This window comes from Pleurodeles waltl, chromosome 4_2 (genome assembly GCF_031143425.1).
Source record: "Pleurodeles waltl isolate 20211129_DDA chromosome 4_2, aPleWal1.hap1.20221129, whole genome shotgun sequence".
In the NCBI taxonomy this organism is placed as follows: Eukaryota; Metazoa; Chordata; class Amphibia; order Caudata; family Salamandridae; genus Pleurodeles; species Pleurodeles waltl.
Window position 1 is genome coordinate 876,755,318 of NC_090443.1, and position 20,134 is coordinate 876,775,451.

Sequence of the window (20,134 nt, forward strand, 5' to 3'; positions counted from 1 at the left end):
AAATGTCTGTTTCACAAAATCTTGCAACATCCCTAACTGCACGTCTCGCGGTTCAGATCATGATGTTGTCATGAGTTGTGTTTTTACAGGGATAGTGCATAGGTGGGCTTAGGACTTTATTGTGTTCAACTGAACATTGAATGTTCCCTTTTTAGGGTCAAGTGCACGCAAGCACTCTACCCTGTGGTAATCTCTCTGTTGGCTTTTAACCATGCCCATGTCATTTGCATCACTTTCATTGGTTCGTGGGCTTGCCTTTTTAAATCCGCTTGATTTCATTAGTGAAAGGCATGCATGCTGCATGCCTTTTCCAGTGTTTAGCTCTCCACGAGCGAACATGTAAAGTACTGAAAACATACGAGGATCCATGTTTTCCATATGGCTTCTGGACTACTTTTTCTTTGTATTTTCTACACCAAGCGATCTAGCTGAGCAGTAATTGAACGCTTTGCATGATATCAACCCTGTTACATGGATAATTGTACTTTTGCCGGTACGTTTGGCTCTGAGCGAACTTCTGTTTCGTCGATGTTTACTGTTTTAGAGAACTGCTGAGAATAGTGTGTTATTCCCCCAACCACCCCATAGTAAATGTAAATACAAATGTTTATTTTGGACGGTCCGTGACTTCCACTCGGTCACTTTTATGTGAAACTTTTTTACTTTTCATTCTCAATTAATGTGGCAAGAAAAATCCGGTTATGAGTTTACAATGCTAATAGCTCTAACTCGAGCAAATGTGAGACCCATTGCATTGCAAATGCTTGTTGCGCAGTGGTGTGGGAAATCCCTTTTCTTCTTGAGTGGCAATGAAATGCTAATTGGGATGTGTGAGTTAGAAACAATACATATATTACAAGCATCTTCAGGAATCACACACAGATTTGAGGTTCACATTTATTGGGAATCTCAGAGTACCCATGTATAAGCGTTGTAGAAGTAGCCCCCTCATTAGAGCAGGCTGCAGCTGGCAGTTATACCCATTGCATTAAAGAGGTAACTAGTGATGGTGTCTTTAGAGCACCTGTCTTTTGATGTTAGTCTTTAAGATATCTTCCTCCTAGTTATTGTGTGCAATGTAAGATAACCAATTGACATTAATGGGAAATAAACAAGCAAAGACTCACACAAGATGGATGTCCAATGAAAAATCTTAGAAGGATGGCTCCGCCTAGCTTCCTCTGGGCTCTGATGGGGGCAGATAGGCCTGCTCTTGGCACGGTCTTTGCCCGGGCCATGCCCAGTTGCGTTCTGCACTGCAGGCTACTCCACTCAATTTAATTTGTTGGTGCCTTCTCCTTCCTTGATCAGATGAAATTATGGGGGACTGAGTTCCTGCTCCTAGTTGTCCAGAAAGCACATCCTGTGCTGCAGGCTACTCTGTAGAGGTTAAGAGCCTGGTAAGTATCCCTGCCTTTCTTGAGCAGCGGGAATAATGGAGGGCTGAGTGGCTGCCTTCAGTTGTCTAGAAAGCACGTCCCAAGCTGTGGTGCTACTCTGCTGTGTTTAAGAGCCAGGAGCTTCGTCAGTGACCCAGCATTGCCTGAGCAGCAAGAATTATGGGTGAATGAGACCCTGCACCTGTTGTTGAGAAAGAGCATCCTGCACTGGGGCTACTCCACTGAATTTAAGAGCCTGGTTGGCATCACTGCATTCCTTGACCAGTGGTAATTACAGAGGACTGAGTCCCTGCCTCCAGTTGTCGAGAAAGTGCACCCCATTCTGAGGGCTACTCTGCTGAGTTTAAGAGCCTGGTTAGCGTCCCTGCCCTCCTTGAGCAGTGGGAATTATGGGGGAGTGAGCTCCTGCCAACAGTTGTCCAGAAAGAACATGTAAAATGTACTCTCTCAACTGGATTATATAAACAAAAGACATCTATGATGCTAAGGTTGTCAGCCTTGGCATTTTGGCCTGGACACCCTTTGCTATTTTGCACATTAATGCCTCAATCTCAACTCCGGTTGTTCCATTCAAGCTAAAACATTCAATCCACTCCCCGTAGTGAGAGAATCTTTGAAACGAAATGCTCCACCACACACGTTCGATGCATTTCACTTGAAATCAGTCATGTACTAACTTTCCTCAGTGACTTCTAGCCTGCTTTCTGCCCTCACCCGGAGACTAAAATTCCCTTGTTTGCATTAAAGGAGAACAGGACTTATACTGCCAGGCACTAAGGAAAATGTTGCTTTACTCGATCTCACCCATTCAAATAGGAGACAGACAAGGCTTAGTTCAGTATCCAGAATGGTGACACCTACAAAGTTGTTTTTCTTTCTTCTTCTCTAATATCTCTATCATAATGTATAGAGAATATCAGGAAGCCTTTCCTTTTCAGTGTTTACATGATCCAGACTGTCCACACCGTAGACTTCAATGTTTATTCCCATTATTTCAATATTCACCACCTGGGGCTCGACAACAAGCTGGCAACTGCTTGGCTCAGAGCAAGACTCACCGGCAAATAAATGCTCTGTGTCTAAATGCAGACAATAGTGAGATTCAAATACTGAATCAGGATTCTTCAGTACTTTTACCTCTCAGTGGCAACCACTGCAACAAGCACAGTTCCATAACCTCATGATGATGGTTGACAAAAATATAACCTTCATATTTTAAATCAATACAGTCAGAAAAAAACTTATGACACCTTATGACTTTGAGATTCTGTCCTCTACTTACTGACCAAGCCACACCAGATAGTCTTGACTATAGTCAGTGCAACACAAAGGCTGGCATAAAGTGATGCTACACATGACTCCCATCCACCTCACTCTACAAATTACGAAGGAACTGCTAACGCATAATTTTGGTTGCACCATCATGTGTTACGTAAGTGACATAACCATGTAATCGACAATGCATATATTGTGTGCTTTAACGTTACTAATGTAAAGTGGAGCATCTAGACTGTATAACTGATGGTGCATTCACAGTAGAAGAGAAGTAGTTCATGTATATGTGTGTTCTAATGTTTGATTTTAACATACAGAATTGTAGTATACATACACATCTATACTTGTGTATTCTAACTATGGTACTATGATGTAACTTCACATAATCCTGTTTCATTTATAATTCTTGTTTCCATTTATAAGTGAACGATGCACTTAGGATCATATTTTTCAAATGTGCATTAATGCTTTATTAAGTTAGCATACCCAAGGCTTGAAACATTTGATTTCTTGTGTTTAATCTTTAAAGAGGAGTTTTGCTCATTGTTAGAAATGGGGTCTTTGGTTGACAGTCAGGTTACCCCCTGTTCAAGCAAGGACCCTCACTCTAGTTAGGATAAAAGAGAATCACCCTCAGCTAACCCCTGCTTACCCCCTTGGTAGCTTGGCAGAGCAGTAGGCTTAACCTCAGAGTGCTGGGCGTAAAGTATTTGTACCAACACACACAGTAACTTAATGAAAACACTACAAAATGACACAACACCAGTTTAGAAAAATAGGAAATATTTATCTAGACAAAACAAGACCAAAACGACAAAAATCCAACATACACAAGTCAAGTTATGATTTTTAAAAGGTTTAAAATAAAAAGAGTCTTTAGGTAGTTGTAACAACACACTAGCGCTGCTAGCGTGTAAATGTACCTGGTTTGCGGCAAAAATAACCCCGCACGGGCGGTGTGCGTCGAAAATAACCCGGCACGGGTATATGCGTCGAAAACAGCTCGGCTCGGCGAGGCGCGTCGAAAAAGCCAGCCACGCGACGGTCCGAAGTCCCGCGGCGCTGGTTGCGATCTCTCAGCCTTCGTCAGCGATGCTGCGCGTCGTTTCTCCTGCTCCGGGCGTCGATTCTCCGGTCGCGTTTCCAGCGGCGTCGTTTCTCAGCTGCGGAGCCGGCGTCGCGTCGTTTTCTCAGCCGCGATCGGATTCGCGTCGATCTTTTCTCCGCACGGTGCGCGGTGCGTGTATTTTTGTCCTTAGGCTGCCAGCCTCTCCTTTCAGGGTCCCAGGAACTGGAAGGGCACCACAGAGCAGAGTAGGGGTCTCTCCAGAGACTCCAGGTGCTGGCAGGAAGAAGTCTTTGCTATCCCTGAGACTTCAATAACAGGAGGCAAGCTCTACATCAAGCCCTTGGAGATTTCTTCTTCAAGATGGAAGGCACACAAAGTCCAGTCTTTGCCCTCTTACTCAGGCAGAAGCAGCACTGCAGGAAAGCTCCACAAAGCACAGTCACAGGCAGGGCAGCACTTGTTCCTCAGCGATCAGCTCTTCTCCAGGCAGAGGTTCCCCTTGATTCCAGAAGTGTTTCTAAAGTTTGTAAGTTTGGGTGCCCTTCTTATACCCATTTTAGTCTTTGAAGTCACCTTCCTTCAAAGGGGACTCACACCTTCTTGTGAAATCCTGCCTTGCCCAGGCAAGGCCTCAGACACACACCAGGGGGCTGGAGACAGCATTGTCAGAGGCAGGCACAGTCCTTTCAGATGAGAGTGACCACTCCACCCCTCCCTCCTAGCAGAGATGGCTAATCAGGAATGCAGATCACACCCCAGCTCCCTTTGTGTCACTGTCTGGTGTGAGGTGAAAAACAACCCAACTGTCAACTGACCCAGACAGGGAATCCACAAACAAGGCAGAGTCACAGAATGGTTTAAGCAAGAAAATGCTCACTTTCTAAAAGTGGCATTTCCAAACTCACAATCTTAAAATCAACTTTACTAAAAGATGTATTTTTAAATTGTGAGTTCAGGGATCCCAAACTCCACATGTCCATCTACTCTCTAGGGGAATCTACACTTTAATCATATTTAAAGGTAGCCCCCATATTATCCTATGAGAGAGAGACAGACCTTGCAACAGTGAAAACGAAATTGGCAGTATTTCACTGTCAGGACATATAAACCACATTACTATATGTCCTACCTTATCCATACACTGCACCCTGCCCTTGGGGCTACCTAGGGCATACCTTAGGGGTGCCTTACATGTAAGGAAAGGGAAGGTTTAGGCCTGGCAAGTGGGTACACTTGCCAAGTCGACTTTACAGTGTAAATATACACACACAGACACTGCAGTGGCAGGTCTGAGACATGATTACAGAGCTACTTATGTGGGTGGCACAACCAGTGCTGCAGGCCCACTAGTAGCATTTGATTTACAGGCCCTGGCACCTCTAGTGCCCCTTACTAGGGACTTACTGGTAAATCAAATATGCCAATCATGGATAAACCACTTACATACAATTTAAACAGGAGAGCATATGCACTTTAGCACTGGTTAGCAGTGGTAAAGTGCTCAGAGTTGAAAAGCCAACAGCAACATGTCAGAAAAATATAGGAGGCAGGAGGCAAAAAAGTCTGGGGATGACCCTGCAAAAGCAAAAGTCCAACACTCATGTTGCAATATTCTTTCCTTGCAGATGTGTTGCTGCAAGTATACAGTTAATGAAAGGCATGTTGTGTGTATTTGAGATAGTGCGGTACAGGAGGATACTTTGGCAAGGACAAGGAGTGCTAACGAACTGAGAAGAAAAGACTCCTGTTTGTGTACCAGACACCAAGGAACACTCAAGGTCGTCCTGATGTTCGATTTGTGGAGTGTTAGGTTCAATGGAAGTTGTCAACTTCAACTGTGCAATGAAGATGTTAACCTACTGGTACTGATGACGTGGACTTTTTGAAGGTTCTGTAGGTTTAATTGGTATTCACCTAATTAGACGAGAGCAGCTTCTCTTTTGCATTTGACAAGATCTGATCCCCTTGAGACTTGGCGAGGTACAGACCTCTCTGCTCGTTATTCTTTTGTGTGAGTTTGTGTCATACACCACCTTTCTATCAGAACTTCTACTGAGGTTTCTGTTATGCTGACACTTCCCTAGATTTTCTGAGAATCAATTAGGATTTCCATTTTGCTTAGTTTAATTTAACTCAGTTTCTCCAATGATTAAGCAAGGGGACCACAGCTTATATACTGATCATCAGATTTTGTTTCTCATCTTTTGTATTACTTCGTCTGAAATTGTACAATTTAATCTCATTAGACGTTTCACCTCACTTTTGGTGATTCTGTACTTACATAGTATGTTTCTGAGATTCATTTCTATTAGTCTGGCTTTAAACTTGTAATAAATCTATGAACTTTATCCTCTGTCTCCTGGATCTAATATGTAACCAAACAGGTTACACTGTTGATTCGGAAGGTAGATTCTAGCTTTCTTTTACTCTTCTAGTACAATAAAAAAGGTCCATCAGAAGAAGAGAAGTAAGAATCTGGGCCCGAACATCATCAGAGCTAATATTATATAAGTGGCAAAGACTCTTCTTTTAAATAACAAACTCTGGTTTTTTTTTCCATATGTGCCACAGGGTCCTTTGGCAATTCAGTGATATCCACAAAAGTTTAAATTTTCCTGCCATTGGGTAAAAGCAGCTCTCATATGTATTACAAGGGTAACAGCATTACTACCTTGGAATTATTCAGAACTTATTCAGGGCATGTTAGCCCTGTCTGCCTTATGTTGGTCTTCCCCCAAACATTTTGGGGGTGATTCTGAGTCTGGCGGGCGGCGGAGGCCGCCCGCCAGACTTCCCCCACCAAAATACCGCTCCGCGGTTGAAAGACCGCTGAGGGTATTTTGGGATTTGCCCTGGGCTGGCGGGCGACCGCCAAAAGGCCACCCGCCAGCCCAGGGCAAATCATCCTTCCCACGAGGACGCCGGCTCAGAATTGAGCCGGCGGAGTGGGAAGGTGCGACGGGTGCAGTGGCACCCGTCGCGTATTTCAGTGTCTGCATAGCAGACAGTGAAATACAAAGTGGGGCCCTCTTAGGGGGGCCCCTGCAGTGCCCATGCCATTGGCATGGGCACTGCAGGGGCCCCCAGGGTCCCCGCTGCACCCCCTACCGCCATCCTGTTCCTGGCGGGAGACCCGCCAGGAACAGAATGGCGATAGGGGGTGTCAGAATCCCCATGGCGGCGGAGCGCGCTCCGCCGCCATGGAGGATTCACAAGGGCAGCGGAAAACCCGCGGGAGACCGCCGGTTTTCCGCATCTGACCGCGGCCGAACCGCCGCGGTCAGAATGCCCTGCGGGGCACCGCCGGCCTGTCGGCGGTGCTCCCGCCAACCCTGGCCCCTGCGGTCTCTGACCGCCGGGGTCAGAATGACCCCCTTTGTCTTACTCCTCCATATTTTCTGATCTTGTTTTTGTTAGCATTAGATCTCTGTGCACTTTACAACTGCTAACCACTGCTAAGGAGCATGTGTTCACTCCTTGAAACATGGTAACATTGGCTGATCCCCAATGTGCATATTTTGTCTACTTATAACTCCCTAGTAAAGTGGTACTACATGGGCCCACGGCCTGTGAATTAAATGCTACTAGTGAGCCAGCAGCTTTGACTGAGCCTCTCACTTTAGTAGTCCTATAAACATTTCTGAGGCCTACCATTGCAGCCTGTGTATGCAGTTCTAAACTGCCATTTTGACCAGGAAAAGGAAACCTTTTGCCAGGCCCACATTTTCCCTTAGAGTAGGTCCCAAATAGCCCACAGGGCAGGGTGCAATGTATTTAAGAAGTAGGACATCTACCTTTATGTTTTACATGTCCTAGTAGTGAAAAACTCTGACATTCATTTTTCACTATTGCAAGCCCTCCCTCTTCTCTTCTGTAAGATTACATTAGAGTTACCTTTTTCCATTTAGTAGGGTATCTTCCAAATGGAAGCAGGTAAACAGCCCATGTTTGGCGTCTTTGGAATTGTAATGAAAAATCCTCTTTTATGGAAAAGTCAGATATTGAATTACAATTTAGAAAATGTCACTTTTAGAAAGATGGCATTTTCCTACCTTAGCCATTTAGGGACAGATTTTTCAAAATGTCATGCAACGCAATACAGCAGGACACCTAGCTTCACTGCTTTGCATGGTAGAGAGAGGGCAGGAATGCACCAAATTTAGCATGAATATATTGGTGCAGTCCAAAGATCTAGGTATTCAATGAGCACATCCTTTATCAGGATATGTAGGGACCCTGTGGTCCTTTTTTACTTTCCAAGACGTTTGACAATTCCAAACTTGTGATTGCAGGAATCCCTGCCTGAGGTAAGAACACTCAAGTCTACATCCATTTATGCATTTTGCAGAAAACAATAATTCTGATATTTTCCCTTTGTTTTTTTGTTTTTCAGCTGTGCTACCTTTCATTAATATCGATTGAATCTCTGCGCCATTTCATTTTTGAAGTTGTTGCTTTCATGGGACAAATCTTCTAAATTAATGATTTTAGTTGATGGTTCATTTATTGCAATTATCAACTTACAAGTATCCTTCCAACTTTCAGCTATGTCAGTGTGGATAAGGTCCTAGACATTTCACAAAGGAAAAACTTTTATGATGCCATTCATGCTCAAAGGCGAGCCTGATTTCTGCTTAATAGATGATGAAGGAGATTGTGGAACCACCTGATTGTGGAACCACCTTGACATCGTTTCAAGTTTTGTTCCTTCCTTTCTTTTGCATCTTGCTTACTGCCATGCTATGATAAATGGTATATCACACCCACAAGTTGTAATGGAAATATTCAGGACAGCAGCACAATTGACTTCCAGAAGATACTAAAATACTTCATATTTACAATCACTATCTGTTAGAAATGGGGTCTTTGGTTGGCAGTCAGGTTACCCCCTGTTCAAGCAAGGACCCTCACTCTAGTCAGGGTAAAATAGAATTACCCTCAGCTAACCCCTGCTTACCCCCTTGGTAGCTTGGCAGAGCAGTAGGCTTAACTTCAGAGCGCTAGGTGTAAAGTATTTGTACCAACACACACAGTAACTTAATGAAAACACCACAAAATGACACAACACCAGTTTAGAACAATAGGAAATACTTATCTAAACAAAACAAGACCAAAACGACAAAAATCCAACATACACAAGTCAAGTTATGAATTTTTCAAAAATTAAACTCCAAAAATAGCGCTTAGAAACAAAAATGCTTCGATGAGATGTTAACACGGCGTCGTGATGGAGTCGTTCCCAACAAGCCGACACCAGCGGCGCCGGACACGGAGTCGTGTAGACCCCCATGTACAGTACCTTTGGTGAAGAGTGAAAACAAGCAGATGCGCGAATTCGGGGGATCGCGGCGTCTGTGTGAAGCGTTGAATCCGTGCACTTCAAGCGGCGTCGGTCACGACGTGGTGCGGCGACTTCCATGGAGTCGCGGACTTCAGCGGGGCTGCAGCGGCGTCGGGCCTGCGAAGAGCGTCGCGTTCCAGCGAAGGTTACGGCGTCGGGTGCAGGCGGTGTCACCAGATTCAGCTGCGGCATCGGTCCGGAGTCGTCCAAAGTCGATTTCCTTGGATTTCCAACAGCTTTCCTTTCAAGGGCCCAGGAACTGGATAGGGAACCACTTGTCAGAGCAGGAGTCTCTCCAGAGACTCCAGGTGCTGGCAGAGAGAAGTCTTTGCTGTCCCTGAGACTTCAAACAACAGGAGGCAAGCTCTAACTCAAGCCCTTGGAGATTTCTTCACAAGATGGAAGGCACACAAAGTCCAGTCTTTGCCCTCTTACTCTGGCAGAAGCAGCACTGCAGGAAAGCTCCACAAAGCACAGTGACAGGCAGGGCAGCACTTCTTCCTCAGCTATCAGCTCTTCTCCAGGCAGAGGTTACTCTTGGTTCCAGAAGTGTTTCTAAAGTCTGTAGATTTGGGTGCCCTTCTTATACCCATTTTAGTCTTTGAAGTCACCTTTCTTCAAAGGGGACCCACACCTACTTGTGAAATCCTGCCTTGCCCAGGCAAGGCCTCAGACACACACCAGGGGGTTGGAGTCTGCATTGTCAGAGGCAGACACAGTCCTTTCCGATGAGAGTGACCACTCCACCCCTCCCTCCTAGCAGAGATGTCTAATCAGGAAATGCAGGTTACACCCCAGGTCCCTTTGTGTCACTGTCTAGTGTGAGGTGAAAAACAACCCAACTGTCAAACTGACCCAGACAGGGAATCCACAAACACGGCAGAATAACAGGATGGCTTAAGCAAGAAAATGCTCACTTTCTAAAAGTGGCATTTTCATACGCACAATCTCTAAATCAACTTTACTAAAAGATGTATTTTTAAATTGTGAGTTCAGGGACCCCAAACTCAATCTGTCCATCTACTCTCTAGGGGAATCTACACTTTAATCATTTTTAAAGGTAGCCCCCATATTATCCTATGAGAGAGACAGGCCTTGCAACAGTGAAAAACTAAGTTGGCAGTATTTCACTGTCAGGACATATAAACCACATTACTATATGTCCTACCTTATCCATGCACTGCACCCTGCCCTTGGGGCTACCGAGGGCCTACCTTACGGGTGCCTTACATGTAAGAAAAGGGAATGTTTAGGCCTGGCAAGTGGGTACACTTGCCAAGTCGAATTTACAGTGTAAAAATACACACACAGACACTGCAGTGGCAGGTCTGAGACATGATTACAGGGTTACTTGTGTGGGTGGCACAATCAGTGCTGCAGGCCCACTAGTAACATTTGATTTACGGGCCCTGGGCACCTCTAGTGCACTTTACTAGGGACTTAACAGTAAAACAAATATGCCAATCATGGTGAACCAATTACGTACACATTTTAAACAGGAGCACTGGCACTTTAGCACTGGTTAGCAGTGGTAAAGTGCCCAGAGTAACAAAACAGTAAAATCAGAGTCCAGCACACATCAACAACCTGGGGAACAGAGGCAAAAAATTAAGGGAGACCATGCCAAGGATGAAAAGTCTAACACTATCTAAATGATTAGATCAACTTCGTCTGCATAACAGAACGTTTTGACAGTACTCCTGAAGAATATTATAGAAAAGGTAACTAAAGAATGTTTAGCTGTATGATTGTGTGTAGCTAAATACATCTGGAGTTGACCCCCATCCAACACATAAACGCTCTTTTCCTCAGATGGACTGATGTGATCACTTGCTCCATGATACTCATTACCTGGAACTGTCCAGACAGTTCCGGGCTGTTGTCAGCAGCTGTCTCTACCTATGGTGCTGGGTTTAGGAGTTCCAGTTATGCAGCATAATTTTTCTGATCTGCGAGGGACGAACATTTTTGCCAGAGAGAAATTGTGACGCATTCTTATTTACAAGCTCTAAGGTACACCCCTTGGCAGTTAGATATGTTTACTTTTTCCAGACATCTATTTTGAAACCAAATGCCGTTTTGGGACACTATTAAAAAACCTCAAATTCGAGGTGACTACCAATTTTGATGGAAACAAGTACTTGTAATATCACTACAAAATGTCTAAATATAGTTAAGAATATGCCTGGCAGTGTTCAAACATAGTGATGTAGTAGCAGGCACTAAAACGAATTAAGGATGCCCCTCCCTGAGTTTCCCTGCTTCTTCCATGTTGAAAACTAGAAGAAAGGCAAATCAAAATGATGGGAGGTATCATAGCCCATTATCCCCAGTTCACCCTTGTCCTCATCACGTTCATCACAAGTGAGATATTACTATCTTGCCACACAGAAAAAGAACAGAGGAATGCTTGTACCTACTTCCCCAACCCCTCCTGCTGAAGGCTACATACAGTACTTACCAAGCATACCTCCTTTTCTTTTTTTCTGTTTGGCTAGCAAAGTGGTGATAAGGACTAGGAAAAGGGTCACTCCTGCTGGGCTTGGGTGACTCGGTGCTGGTATTTGGTTGGTTTCGTGCTTCTGCATTCTAGTGGGGCGAAGGAGCCAGCTTCTTTGCATGTACATCTCTCTGCCTGCTGGGTTTGCGGGAAGATGCAGCCTGTGCTGTGAGTACTCTACACACTGACTGCATTGGTGATACTCCCGTGTTTTTGCTTTCGGCATGCGTGGCTTGGGGGCCAGAGTGAATGCGTGGGCTGGCTTGTTCTCTCCATGGTCAATGCGGAAGTGCAGAGTATAAATGCCTGGCATCAGGTAAGCCGCATAGCTGTGTTACTTGTTTTTTTTTAGGCTTGGAGAGCTTGGGTGTTGGTTTGCCAATTCTAATCATGGGGGAATATACCAAGATGAGGTGGCATATGGAGTCCTCTTCTTCCTCTGATTCACCTTCTCCCCCTCCTCCTAAACACTACAAGAAGGGTGAGTATGTTCAATTGAAAAGGCTGATTCTGGAGACGTTGTTGGACTTGGCCCCTGAGCCATGACAAGCTGCCAGTGGTCTCTTCTTAGTCTTCTGATTCAGGAGAGGAGGGTCCTAATTCTGAGGAGCATAAGAGGAAATACATTACAACAGACATGTTACCTGATGTGATTTTTACATGTGAAATCCAACATGAGGTTTTCCAAGGAGGAAGTCTCAGAGTCTTCTGCTGGTTCCCTTCTTCTAAGTTTCAAGGTACTCCTCCACTTGATGTCCTGGTGCATCCTTATATTACGAGGTCCTAAAGAGAGAGTGGAAGGACCCTAACAAGATCATTTTCTCATGGTTTATGGCTAAGTTATATCATCTTCAGGATATGCAATGCAATCTTCCAAATTCTATTCCCATTGACTCTTTTGTGGCTAGTATGGTAGGGAGGACCTCAATGGCAGATGATGCAGCTATCAAAGACTTTGTGGATAAAAAGATTGATGCAGCTTTGTGTAAAGTGTATTCTGCTTCTCATTTGGCCCTGGGGGCTGGGATTTATGGACCTTATGTGGCCCAGTCTCTGATCTTGGACATTAAGGGCCTGATTACGAGGCTGGCAGTCTTTTGACCATCAGCCTTGTGGTGGCAGTCAGGACGATTACGAGCCAAAGAAAATGCTGTAGCCAGTTTCCTACAAGGCCGGCGGGCAGAAACCTCAGTTTCCACCCGCCGACCTAGCAGGAAACTCTTAATAGCTCTGAGGGGGTGGTCACCATGAAGGCGGCGGCCACCCTGTTGGGAGTTTGGCGGACGGGCTTTCCCATCCGCCAACCTCAAAATGAGGCCCTAAGTCTCTCTTCAAGTCTGCTTGCTGGCAGTGCTTGCGTGCCTGCCAGGAATAACCAGGTGTTGAAGGACTGGCATACTGACTCAGCTCAGATGGCATCTGCTGCCAGGCTTCCTTTTTAGGGTACCCAGTTATTTGAAGCCCAACTCAAGGAGAAGCTCCACAAACTATTTAAGGAGAAGGAGCATTCCTTCTCCCTGAAACAACCTTCTTCTGATAAACAGGCTGTGAAACCCAAGTCTCCTTTTGTGAAACCTCCGGGAGACAACCTCAGCAGGAGAGGCTTTATGCACTGAGGGGTAGAGACAAGAAGTCCAAGTCTCCCCTAAAACTTCACTCCGTCCTATATGGTGGAAGCACAGGAGGGTGCGGAAGAAGGATGGCGTCAATGAGTTCTCCAGATGTGGGAGGCATCTACTTCCAACACTTGGTCGCTGGGAATTCTCCAGGAAGGATACCAGATCAAATTTTCAGATCTGCTAGATTCTTTTAGTAAAAGGCCCACCCATTGGTCTTTGAAGATGGAAAAACGTGTGGGCCTTTCTCAAGGCATAGACTGTTTTTCAGAAGCCTGCCATTTTGCGTGTTCCTCAGGTAGAGAGGGGCCGGGTGTTTACTCCATAATTTCTCTAATGGAGAAGACCAGGGGGGTTTCTGACTTGTGTTGGACTTGAAAGCCTTCAACAAATTTCTGCAGACCCTGCCCTTCAAGATGGAAATGCTGCAGAGGATTATTCCTTTGGTAGTCAAGTGGCATCTGATGTGTATGTTGGATCTGCAGGACTCATGTGAACATGTCCTGATACATTCAGGTTTTGCGTCATGGAGAGGCACTTTCAATTCTAGGTGTTGCCTTTTGAGCTGAAGTCAGTGCCCCGGGTGTTCACAAAAGTGGTTGCTCCTTTGGTGGCCTCTCGTCATCTACATGGACTCTACCTATATCCGTGCCTAAACAACTGGCTTCTTCATGCTTCCACAAGGGCTCAGCTGCTTCATGTTCTAGCTTTGGTCTGTTCTCAGGTTCAGGCACATGTGTTTCTCATCAATCAAGGGAAGTACCAGTTGACTCCTCCTCAACAGAGTGTTCCTTCCAAAGCCCCGGGCAGCTTGGCGGACATCTTGAGGTTGCTGTCTTTGCAAGTGATGGATTGCCATACCCTCCCACTACGACAGTGGCTGAAATTGCTGGGGCACATAGCAGTGGCAGTCTTCATAGTGTCCTGGGATAATTTTCATCCTTGTCCCATGTGGTCTCCTTTTCATTCTTTCTGAGATCCGAAGACCGGGGATTTCGAATGTATGGTACCAGTGACTGTGGGGGGTCATCGAGGTCCTGAGATGGTGGACTCTGCTGAAAGCACTTTCCAAGGGCATGGCTCTTCAACGAGGTCCTCTGTTGGTTCTCACAAAAGATGCAGCTCCTTTGGGTGGGGTGCCACCTGGGGGACAGGTCCCTAAAGGCAAGATGGATCCTGTATGAAAGTAGGAGCTCCTCCAATTGGAGGGAACTCATGGCTGCGTAACGGTGAGTGACGGGTGTCTGGAGGAGTTTGGTGGGTTGCAATCTGGTGATCAGGTCAGACAATCAGGGTACTTTGGCCTACCTTAACAACCAGAGGGCATCTGATCCAGGTCTCACAATGGTTTGGCTACCCTGATTTTTTTGTGGGGTGGACGGTACATGCAGTCTCTGGTGGCAATGCATGTCAGAGGGGTGGTCAATGGTGGGGCCAATTCCCTCAGCTGTTTTTTTCCTCTGTCCCAGTAAATGTCTCTAATAAGGGCATTTTTTTGTCAGCTGTGTAAGAGGTTTGGTGTGCCTTTTCTAACTCTTGTTGCTTCCCGGCTCCATGCACAAGTTCCCAAGTTTTGCTCATGCAGTCCATAGGAGAGGGCCTGGGGATTTGGCACTTTTACTCTCCTATGGCCGGATCACCTGTTATATGTGTTTCCTCTGGTTCTCCTAAATCCCCATTTGTTAGCCTGGGTGTTGGGGAAGCCAGGGTGATGGTGATGGTGATTGTGGTCGTTTTGGCCCTGGTGCTCATGGTTTCCTAGGCTCAAATTCTTGGTGGTCCAAGGTCTGTGGATGATTCCATGTTCTTCATCACATCTCATGTCCTTCCCATTCCTGTTTCCTCAGAGGCCCTGTCTTTCAGTTTACAACTTGAGGGCCCAGTGTGTGGCTATAGGAGCTTTGAGGTCTTCTTGGGGCAATTTGGCAGATGAAGAGGACTTGGTGGCACAGGTGTTGCATAGTTTTTAGCTGGCCCGACGACTGATTAAACCTTTGTTTCCGTGGTGCAAGGGTGCCTGCATTGCAAGCAGGATTGTTTTTGTGCAGGGAAGGACACCTTCCTGCACAAAGAACAATCCATGGAGTCGAAAATATTTCTCCTCGTTATGTCTCCCCTGGGAGGCGTACAGTTTTGACGCATTCCCAGGTTTACACATCCTTGTAAATCTGGGAATGCATCAAAACCCATGGATGTTGTGTGGGAAAACCCACCGCAATGCCGATGTAATGCCTCTGTGACATATATTAGGGCAATGGATCAACTTTTGCCGCCTTTCCTTACTCCATAACTATGAGGCCATGAAAATCCAAGCATAATGGCTTTGCATGGCCTTGTAGATATGGATCTGCACTCTGCGCCGCCAGAGCATCAAAAAGAATAGTGCACAGGCAGGGTATGGGGTTTGTAAATTTGCCCCTAAGTTTGCCTTTAAGGTTGTAATTTGGGTGGCCATAACTTACGCTCATCGCATTGATGAGTTGGGTGCCCTAATGTCCAAGGAGCCTTATTTGTCCTTTTCTGACAATGGGGTGGTTCTCAGTCTGTATCCTTCTTTTATTGCCAAGGTGGCATCCCAGTATCACAAGTCTCTGGTTGCTGAGTCTGGTTCTGATTCAGAGATCCAGTGGTCTTTTTTGAATGTCAGAATGGCTCTGATGTTCTATCTAAATAGGACGAAAGCCTGTTGTAGGTCAGAGTCTTTATTTGTCTCGTTTGGGGCCTCCTCTAGAGGGGATAAAGCTTTGCCTTCATCCATCCGTCATTGGATCAAGCAGTTGATCTCTCTGACCTATTCTTTGTCTGGTGCCTCTCCTCTGGCTGGGATTCAGGGAAGGTCTACTTGTGGGGTTGCTGCTACCTGGGCCAAATTGAGGTGGGGGTCTATTTCTGAGATTTGTCAGGCAGCTACAGGTCTTCCCTGAATAGCTTTGTCAAACATTACAGGCTGCAATTATGTGAGGATACCAACTTTAGTTTGGGAGTTGTGCAGTCTGTTGTGTCTTGATTCACCCATTTCTTCTCTTGTCACCTACTATGAATACATCACTTTGGGGTGCTGCATTCTTATGATGGTATCTTTGTGTGTGGCTTCTTCTTTGCATATAAATGCCGGTTTGCTCGGTTTGGGTAATCTCTCTTTTGATAAATGGGATGAGGACAACAGGGCCAGGAGTAATGAAGATTACTGGTACGTAATGAGACATTGTCTGTCACTCAAGAATGGACCCCTGAACCAGCAAACCAATAGTGTTTTTTCACATTCCACTGAGAGCGCTACTTTAATATTAAGACTCTTTGAATATATATCTGCCAACTTTGCACATTGACAATCATTTTGGAACAAATAAAACACTTCATCATCATGTTTTTGACATTTAAATTTGATAGACAAAATTATTTTTTCATGTCTCATCAAGTTAAGGTGCATTTCCTATTACAATTTTAAAAAAAACAGTTTTCAGAGCAGATATTGTCTAAGCAGCTCAGAGTCAAATGGTGCCAATACTAGGATGCCAACTTTTCACTCTCAATTTGTGGAACATGTCACTGTTTTCCTCTAAATGCATGAGTAAGAATGTCACTCACATTTTTGGAAACCATTAACTTTTTTAATGGCTTGTGAGTTGTCTTGTTGGCAACTCATTAGTGTGAAATTTGAAGTGATGTCTTTCGTTTAAAAGACAAAAGAGTCTTCTGCCCTTTCCAAACCGAAATATTTCATTTGGAAATGTTCTTGTTTCTAAAAAGTTTTCCATTTTTGCAAAGTCCAAGATGAAAATAGTGAATATAGCTTTAAATCGATCCCAACTTTAACATTTATATTGTTTCCTGCTATGAGATAAATTATCACTTTAAAAAGCAGTTCACAAAAAATAACATTTGGAAATATATATTATATGTAATAATAAACTATATATATGTGACTTTATGGCTTCATGCATTATCTATAGTAAAACATAGGGTCTGAATTAGATTTCAGCAGAGGGGTCACTCCGTCACAATGGTGATGGATATCCATTCCACGAAAACCTAAATTCCAAAGGAAAAAATGGGATTTCGATGTCAGCAGATTAGATATTCTTCACCCTTGTGATGGAGCAACCCTTCTGCCAAAATCAAAATCAGGCCCATAGTAATTCTATGCCGCACCCACCTCACACCACACATTAGGAAGCTTCATTTGCTCCCCATACAGAAGCACAGCCAATTCGAACTTGTCACACACACATACAAAATCCTACACAAAACAGGACCAGAATACCCCTTCAGATGCATACACTTTCATCAACCCACCAGACACTTGCATTCTGCCTCAATATCACTTGCACACATCCCCTGCATCCACAAAAGCAAAACAGAAGATCACGCTTTCTCTTACATCCCACCCACGACATGGAACGACCTCCCTCAACACATCAGAGCCTCTTTCTCACTTCTTGAGTTCTTCAAGAAGCTGAAGCCCGGGCTCTTCATTTAAACACCTTGGGGCATCACACATCGACACACCTGCTCCAGCGCCTGCATACCCGCTCGGGGGATTAGTACACTATCAAAATCAACATAACATGGCATAGCATAACATCAAATATTTGTAAAAGGTTGGGGCATTGAACAATTACCGCATACATTTTAATGTATTTCTTGATTAGTGCATTTTACAATAATTCTTGTGCAGATAAATATTATGACTCACTTGTTACACTTTTGTGACATATGTATTAAGTTTTCTTTACTATGTCATTAGTACACTGGATACTAAAGTGTGGGATGATGTAAATACCATAGAAACAAATAAGTGGTAAAAAGTCACTGCTTTGGTTTGACCCAATAAGGCAAAAAGTTACGTCATGTTATTTCATTCAACAATGTTATTGGACATAGTTCTACTAGTCCGTAATGTTCGACTGCTAATAAAATAAAGGCCACTATCAGAGAAGTGCATACATGCTCTTGTAAAGTACACTCGTCAGAGATCTGCAATATTCCAGAAAAGACAGGTTCATTTAGTGCAACCCATCTCATTGTTCAGAAAGATTGATGGAAAGGGCCAGCCACAAGCTTTACTCCACCTTACCTTCACCCTACCTTATTATTTGCAAGGTACAGGTAGTTCAGGTTTTCCAGCTGTTCAAACACATCCTCTGGAAGCCCTTTAAACGACAGCAAAAAAAGAGTTAGACATATTATGATTTGTAATGCATTTGCAGCAACACAGCTCTCACTTTGTGTATCATAAGATTGCTTAATTAGGTCATGTGATTTAGTAAATACGCAAGATCGTGTAGTGGAATCCAGGGACTATGATTTAATAATCACTAGCAAGTAACACATTTTTCTAGACCTTGTACTTAAATTACTTATGGATCATCCCCCTTTACCTTTGCACATTTTGTTCCATGCAACACTTCTAGGTCAGCCAACTCACATGGCATCACCCTGTGCAACACGACATAGGTTCCCTTCATACGGTCAACCACTGAGAGTGATGTGCACACAGTGAGATGGAACCCCTACATGGAGCAGGTTTCCAGCTCATTGTGTGGAGAGTATGGGCAGCCTAGACCCATCAGGAGGTTTACAACATCCCCAGGGCATTGACTGCAGCCTTGAAAGCATTTGTAATCTGTTTGTGGGGTGAGTGGGAGGGTTTGTTTGTGTAGTGTCCCCTCTCCTTTGCCTTCCAACCCCATCAATGTTTGGCCAGGTGGTGAAGGGATCAAAACCCCGCCCACACTCCAAAATCCATCCCTTTATGGCCTTTAAGGCCCCGTCCCCTCCTTCCACACTGTAAAAATAACTTCAATTTATGAAGTTCTGCATTTCTTCAACACATTTAATTTCCTAAATCATTATGTCAACACGACCTTCAATTCCCAACACTTTACTTTGACAAGGAGTTCCTTCAGATTGGCTAAGAATGGAGTTAGAGTGTACATCAGATGAGTGGAGTACTGTAGGGCATGGTTTTGGGATTGATTTACGTTGCTTACTTCAAGCAGTGCAGTCAAAATAAAAAAAGCAGAGACACACTTTTTACAGCAATGAATGTGCTTTGTATTTAAAAAGTTATGCTTTTGTTAAGTCTTTTACTAGCCCAGGAGCTGGAGTAATTTATCTACATGTGTATTCAGGCAAAAACCACTTTATCCATTTTATATTTCTTTTAAGTTTTCCCTGCATGGCGTGTGCTTGTGAACTGTGCTTGCGAAGTCTTCTGTAAAAGGAAAGACATCTTAAAAAGGCCTAAGATCCTGCCCCCTACTTAACTGAATTTACCATTGGGCTATTCCAACATCACTCTGCTTCCCATGCTTCTCATTGGTCAGCACGTCGTCACTTTTGTCATCACTTCTGGCTTTCCTGCTTTGCCTGCCTGTCTATGCCATGCATGGAGCTTGGCCCAAGTATAACTTCCGGTCACTGTCCAATGTCCTTCCACTAGCTACACGCTTCTGGAGGTACTTTTTTTTATTTTGCTAGCAGGCCGTTTTCCCTCCTCCCCAGCGCTCAAAGAGTCCAGTGATTGCATGGCTGCTTTGTCTGCATTATTCTGCCATCTCCAGGCTTTAAAGCTCCCTCATGCAAACAATGCAAACAATGGAGGCTGTGCGTAATACTGCTCACCCAGAGGTGCAATCACACAGCTCCCACCCTTAAGAAATATCATAGTTTTGCTAGCAGGCTGCCTTCTCTTATTGCCTGTGCTCGTAGAGTCAGACGGTTGCATGGCTGCTTTGTCTGCATTAATCAGCCATCTTAAAGCTAGCCATGAAAACAATGGGGGCTGCGCATGCTAGCCACTAGCAGCTCTGCATGGAAACTCTTTTTCCACCACACACCTCATAAATCAAAATAAAAAACCAAGAGCATGTCAATATGTTTCACTGTAGCAGACAGTTTTTGCTGGGCAGAAAAAATACTATTGCTAGG

The 20,134-nt window shown here is 44.5% G+C and overlaps 1 protein-coding gene across 1 annotated transcript in view; it reads right to left on the bottom strand.

Moving 5' to 3' along the window:
- Positions 1-20,134, bottom strand: part of PODN (podocan) — a 403,282-nt gene that overhangs the window by 191,602 nt on the left and 191,546 nt on the right. The window contains exon 4 of the mRNA XM_069232653.1: positions 18,290-18,354. Coding sequence (XP_069088754.1) covers positions 18,290-18,354 — 65 coding nt within the window. The remainder of the gene's footprint in view (positions 1-18,289; positions 18,355-20,134) is intronic.